Here is a 7,164-nt window from a genome sequence, read left to right on the forward strand (position 1 = left end):
CTTACTATAGTACAGGGATTTTTTCCAAAAATGGCCAAATTTCGACCTTTTTATTTTCGATAAAACTGGTTACTATAGCATAGTTGACATGCGCAGAACCCATTATTCGACTCTGCGCATGTTTATTGTGCTATAGTAACAATTTATGTCAAAAAATAAAAGGGTCGAAAAATGGTCATTTTCGAACATTTCCCTGTACTATAGTACAGGGATTTTTTCCAAAAATGGCCAAATTTCGACCTTTTTATTTTTCGATAAAACTGGTTACTATAGCATAGTTGACATGCGCAGAATCCATTATTCGATTCTGTGCATGTTTATTGTCCTATAGTAACCATTTATATCAAAAAATAAAAGGGTCGAAAAATAGCCATTTTTCGAAAATTTCCCTTACTATAGTATAGGGATTTTTTCCAAAAATGGCCAAATTTTGACCCTTTTATTTTTCGATAAAACTGATTACTATAGCATAGTTGACGTGCGCTGAACCCATTATTCGACTCTGCGCATGTTTATTGTGCTATATTAACCAATTATTACTATAGTACAGGGATTTTTTCCAAAAATGGCCAAATTTCGACCTTTTTATTTTCGATAAAACTGGTTACTATAGCATAGTTGACATGCGCAGAACCCATTATTCGACTCTGCGCATGTTTATTGTCCTATAGTAACCATTTATATCAAAAACTAAAAGGGTCAAAAAATAGCCATTTTTCGAAAATTTCCCTTACTATAGTACAGGGATTTTTTCCAAAAATGGCCAAATTTCGACCTTTTAATTTTTCGATAAAACTGGTTACTATAGCATAGTTGACATGCGCAGAACCCATTATTCGACTCTGCGCATGTTTATTGTGCTATAGTAACAATTTATGTCAAAAAATAAAAGGGTCGGAAAATGGCCATTTTTCGAACATTTCCCTGTACTATAGTACAAGGATTTTTTCCAAAAATGGCCAAATTTCGACCTTTTTATTTTTCGATAAAACTGATTAGTATAACATAGTTGACATGCGCAGAACCCATTATTCGACTCTGCGCATGTTTATTGTGCTACAGTAACCATTTATATCAAAAAATAAAAGGGTCGAAAAATATCCATTTTTCGAAAATTTCCCTTACTATAGTACAGGGATTTTTTCCAAAAATGGCCAAATTTCGACCTTTTTATTTTCGATAAAACTGGTTACTATAGCATAGTTGACATGCGCAGAACCCATTATTCGACTCTGCGCATGTTTATTGTGCTATAGTAACAATTTATGTCAAAAAATAAAAGGGTCGAAAAATGGCCATTTTTCGAACATTTCCCTGTACTATAGTACAGGGATTTTTTCCAAAAATGGCTAAATTTCGACCTTTTTATTTTTCGATAAAACTGATTAGTATAACATAGTTGACATGCGCAGAACCCATTATTCGACTCTGCGCATGTTTATTGTGCTATAGTAACCATTTATATCAAAAAATAAAAGGGTCGAAAAATATCCATTTTTCGAAAATTTCCCTTACTATAGTACAGGGATTTTTTCCAAAAATGGCCAAATTTCGACCCTTTTATTTTCGATAAAACTGGTTACTATAGCATAGTTGACATGCGCAGAACCCATTATTCGACTCTGCGCATGTTTATTGTGCTATAGTAACCATTTATGTCAAAAAATAAAAGGGTCGAAAAATGGCCATTTTTCGAACATTTCCCTGTACTATAGTACAGGGATTTTTTCCAAAAATGGCCAAATTTCGACCTTTTTATTTTTCGATAAAACTGGTTACTATAGCATAGTTGACATGCGCAGAATCCATTATTCGATTCTGTGCATGTTTATTGTCCTATAGTAACCATTTATATCAAAAAATAAAAGGGTCGAAAAATAGCCATTTTTCGAAAATTTCCCTTACTATAGTACAGGGATTTTTTCCAAAAATGGCCAAATTTCGACCTTTTTATTTTTCGATAAAACTGGTTACTATAGCATAGTTGACATGCGCAGAACCCATTATTCGACTCTGCGCATGTTTATTGTGCTATAGTAACCATTTATGTCAAAAAATAAATGGGTCGAAAAATAGCCATTTTTCGAAAATTTCCCTTACAGTGATTTTTTCCAAAAATGGCAAAATTTCGACCTTTTTATATTTCGATAAAACTGGTTACTATAGCATAGTTGACATGCGCAGAAACCATTATTCGACTCTGCGCATGTTTATTGTGCTATAGTAACCATTTATTTCAAAAAATAAAAGGGTCGAAAAATGGCCATTTTTCGAACATTTCCCTTACAGAAATTTTTTCCAAAAATGGCCAAATTTTGACCCTTTTATTTTTCGATAAAACTGATTACTATAGCATAGTTGACATGCGCAGAACCCATTATTCGACTCTGCGCATGTTTATTGTGCTATATTTACCAATTATACCAAAAAATAAGAGGGTCGAAAAATAGACATTTTTCGAAAATTTCCCTTACTATAGTAGAGGGATTTTTTTTTTAAATGGCCAAATTTTGACCGTTTTTTTTTTCGATAAAACTGGTTACTATAGCATTGTTGACATGCGCAGAACCCATTATTCGACTCTGCGCATGTTTATTGTCCTATAGAAACCATTTATATTAAGAAATAAAGTGGTCGAAAAATTGCCATTTTTCGAAAATTTCCCTGTACTATTAGAGGGATTTTTTCCAAAATAGGCCAAATTTCGACCTTTTTATTTTTCTATAAAACTGGTTACTATAGCATAATTGACATGCACAGAACTAAATATTCGACTCTGCGTACTATTACTTAGTACTAATAATCCCTGTACTATAATAGTACAGGGATTTTTTTGAAAAATGCATAACATTTCCACTTTTTAAAAATCAATAATTAAGCGATAATATTGCCATTTATTCACATATATTGTGTTAACATCATCATATTTATATATAATATAGGTCTTTATTTACTAATTAATACAGTTTTTGAACAAGTTAACTTACATTAAGAAAATAATTGTAATTTGAAATGACGTAGGTGGTTACCGAATTGGCAATAAATGTAATGGATGTAGCCCATGGGCCTAATTAGATTTTAAAATATAATTATGACGTCATCATCATAATAAAAACGCTGAGTTGCTCCAACAACGTTAGAGAATGGAAGCACGATGCAAGACATTACAAAACGGTTACAATTTGCTTCCCCTAAAAAAATCAATTTCTAACTAGGCCTATCTATCGAAATTATTGTTGCCCAATTTAATAGGTTTTAGAATAAGAGTTGTGAATAGTGAAAATGATCTTGTTTGGTATAACACTACGAATTTAATCTGTTAATATTATTTTGTAAACACAGTAGTCAATTAAAGAGATAGATAGGCTATAGTTACTTCGTGGAGATACAAGCCTGGAGATCTGGAAATTACTCGGATCCGGTCGTATAAAAAATCCAAGCGTATTTAACGGCGTAATAATAATAATTGTTAATAATCATTTTTGACCTTTGACTTAATTTCAATCGTTCTTCAACAGAAAACAATTTCAGTATATTGTGACAACAACGTTTATTAAAGTTAACTAAAATATTGCGTGTAAATTGCTACGATGTTTAGCCGACAGATATAGTAGTAAATGCCTTAATAATCGTTCAATAATCTACAACACGCGCTTGTGACACGTTTGAAATGACGTAATAATCCGATAGTTTATCGTGTGGTTGACTACTCTGTCGTTACGTTATATAATAATGTATTAAAGCGGACGGTTGCATTAGAAGCGACACAAAACAAAACGATGCTGCTCAGGCGCATGGAGCTGCGCATAGAGCTGCTATTCCTGATAGCAGGTGGTCGGAGACAAGTTAGTGGAACTATCATTAAAAGGCTTAACAGCCGAGCTGCTTCTGTTCATCACAGAGTTCCATCTTTTAGAAATCTTCATCTTAATACTTTTCAGTTTGCTTGTGTATTTACTGTCGTTACCAACGAGAGCGTGAATCAAACAACACATGGCGATTTCAATTGTTCGCATACAAGTTTGAAAAACCCACCAAGACCATGGGTCAACTTTCTCATCGCTAGTAGATAAAACACCAAATACTCCAAATATGGAGTACAACTGCGCGGCCATGAATAGGAATCCCGTACACGCGCACGCTGAAACGCGGCGCAAAAACAGCGTCACGCGCCGTTCTTCCGTGTCGGTTTTCTTGACGGAATTTGCGTTTCGTAAATTACTTTTAACTTTATAACAAACAAAACAGAATCCTATCATTATTGTTGTGCTCCAAACGACAAAAACAAGTTGACAAAACAACATGAGACCTTTTACTTGTTTAACTAACGCAATGATAATGTCGGTTGTTATGGTTACTACGATATAAATGCACGTGCCAAATGCGAGAATAATCATATTACGGGAGTGATCATGACACGTCGTCAATTTCGTAGTTTCTAGTAATATAAACAGGAGAAGGTTGAGCGCAGCTGACAGGAAAGGGAACGTCAGGGACCATAACAAGTTAACGGTCAGGCCGGATAACTTGGAACACGATCCGTACGGATCAACTAACAAACTGATCGATCGAAATCCTGTCGTTAAAATCAAACAGCCGAATAAGATCAAACGTAACGCAACGGCGTTAGTCACTTTACCGCGACATGATCGACACGTAAAGTACATACGCATTACGCTAAACAGCATAAGTGCTGTGAAAGCTAGTCCAAAGCCGTATGTGTGCAACTGCCAGGCCCACGACCATAATTCCCGGGCTTCGTCCCAGTCCGGTACGGGCTCAGCATTTGCTTCATTCTCCGGTTCAGGCTCCGTAGCAACAGACTCTGGCTCGGGTTCTGGTTCTTGTTCAGGTGTTGGCTCGGGCTCTGACATTGCTAACATTTGAAAATTACGTTCAGGTTTACAATTAAAACATCCGATAAGTTTATATTAAATCAATCCTCATTTTGATCCTAAATATCACTGCACAGGTTTCGAACAGATACTATTCGATGAAACACAAAAATGTAGTATTTTAAAGACAGTAAGACAGTATTAATATTAGCTCCGCCCATAAGTAGGTTGTACTGTCGTCGTCTGCGCGTGGCGGCAGTGATTAACCAATCAAACGAAAGCAATAACACACGGTAGATTACGACATGAATACAAATGTGAGACACGTAAAATAAAACAATTTCGTCAAACTTGAATATACATTCAGTCTACTGTAATTAGGTAGGCCAGTTAATATAAAGCTAATGATCAATCGAAATATGTTATTTTAATCATGAGTTACGTGTACGTCTTTTACCTGCGCCCGGAATTTAATATTGGTTCCCAGTAAGTAATTTGACCGATCACGACGCAACCAGATTAACGTTGATAAGAAATCGTGTCGCAAATGATCAAATACACCGCGCGGCACATACCGACGATGAGGTCTCAGTATTATTTCTTCGACATCAGGGCACTATTACGTAAACATTTTTTTTAATCAAATAAACGATCAACCAATCAAACGAAAGGAATAACACACGGTAGATTACGACAATTTCGTCAAACTTGAATAATGGTAATATATAATCATGATTTTCACATCGTCAAATTACGTGTGTTACGTGTACGTATTTTCGTGCCGGAATCTTCGACATCTGGGCACTTTAATTTTTATAAATCAAATAAACGTTCCTGTTGAGAAGCGCGCTTAACGAGCAAGGTAATTAATTACTAAACAAGACACAACATAAGAAGCTGACAACATAATATTATTTTCAACTTGTTAGGCATTTAAACAAATCATGATGAACCGATACGCTGTACAAATGGAGCATTTTCCTAAAAAGTGTTACGTACTTAGACTAGATATGAGCTGCGGTCGTTATTTTATAGAATTACGTTAGTTTTACGTCAGTAAAGCTAAAACGTGACAGGACCAGTCCATTATTGTAAACATTTGCACGTGACTGAAACCATTTTCCTTATATGGACTTCAGATCAATGGTTTAGTACTGACAATATTACTGTATTATTATTTCTTGGCCAATAGCGGGCGCTATACAGTATAACGAGTTGTTATTGGCCTCAAGTCCTAAGCACACTTCTCATCACGACTTATAAATTGCAATATTATTACATGTACACTTTTTGTTGTTTAAAATACTCATTTTATATAATATCTACATTTGCCTGGGCGGCATTCAATATACATACAGTACCTCTTCTTACTTTTCACTAAATAAAAATATCATCAAACAACTAAAAAATCGAACAAGATGGGAAATGGCCGGTAAAGAACACAAATATAAACACGCTTTAAAATAAAGTACAGGCTTCGATTAATTAAGTCTTACGTCTAAGTCTTAAACAAACTTCTTATATAATATGGTATAACTTTGGTACTTAAAAATTAAACAACAAATATAAACATCTTTTCTAAAAGTTTTCGCTCTTAGTAGTAAGGGGCTTGTCACACACTAAAACACAATGTTTTAAAGATAAAACACACGCATTAAAACCATGGATAGAAATATTTTATAGAACCAAGGCCGGGACGTCCTTAATTTGAACTAAATATATTGTAGAATAATATAATGATGTTTAACCATCATTTTAAAAAACACCCTGCTAAACATTCTATTAAAGATATTCACAACATAGGCCCTAATGCAAATAATAATAATACAACAATTTGAATAAGTTATCCACCTGTAATATTAGCATAGATATGAACACCTGGTAAACACACACAGCACCACCTGCGATATTTAATGTGGACCCATGCAAAAATGTAGTCCCCTATAAAGTACATATGATGCTGGTGGTAATCATGGCGGGCTCACAACGGCCACGCAGTGTAGCCAAATGCTAAATTAGTATAATATAATATGCTAAATTAGCAAAATATGCTAAATTAGCATGCTATAATTGCATAATATGCTAAATTAGCATATGCTAAATTTGCATAATATGCTAAATTAGCATGCTATAATTGCATAACATGCTAAATTAGCATATGCTAAATTTTTATAATATGCTACATTAGCATATGCTAAATTTGCATAATATGTTAAATTAGCATAATATGCTAAATTAGCATAATATGCTAAATTTGCATAATATGCTAAATTAGCATAATATGCTAAATTTGCATAATGACCACCTCAGAGCCAATCATGATTCTAAC

At 34.2% G+C, this 7,164-nt stretch overlaps 1 protein-coding gene across 1 annotated transcript; it reads right to left on the bottom strand.

Annotated features, from left to right (window-relative positions):
• Window positions 1–3,024: 3,024 nt before the first annotated feature.
• On the bottom strand, window positions 3,025–4,944 carry LOC144849990 (uncharacterized). Its single transcript, XM_078707138.1, has one exon. The coding sequence runs from the start codon at window positions 4,881–4,883 to the stop codon at window positions 3,816–3,818; it is 1,068 nt and encodes a 355-aa protein (XP_078563264.1). The 5' UTR covers window positions 4,884–4,944; the 3' UTR covers window positions 3,025–3,815.
• Between the last annotated feature and the right edge of the window lie 2,220 nt (window positions 4,945–7,164).

The sequence above is a fragment of the Antedon bifida genome, chromosome 8, assembly GCF_963402885.1.
Source record: "Antedon bifida chromosome 8, ecAntBifi1.1, whole genome shotgun sequence".
Classification (NCBI taxonomy): Eukaryota; Metazoa; Echinodermata; class Crinoidea; order Comatulida; family Antedonidae; genus Antedon; species Antedon bifida.

Excerpts from the sequence above, each read along its gene's own strand:
- LOC144849990 (XM_078707138.1), bottom strand. The coding sequence starts at position 4,883 with ATGTTAGCAATGTCAGAGCCCGAGCCAACACCTGAACAAGAACCAGAA.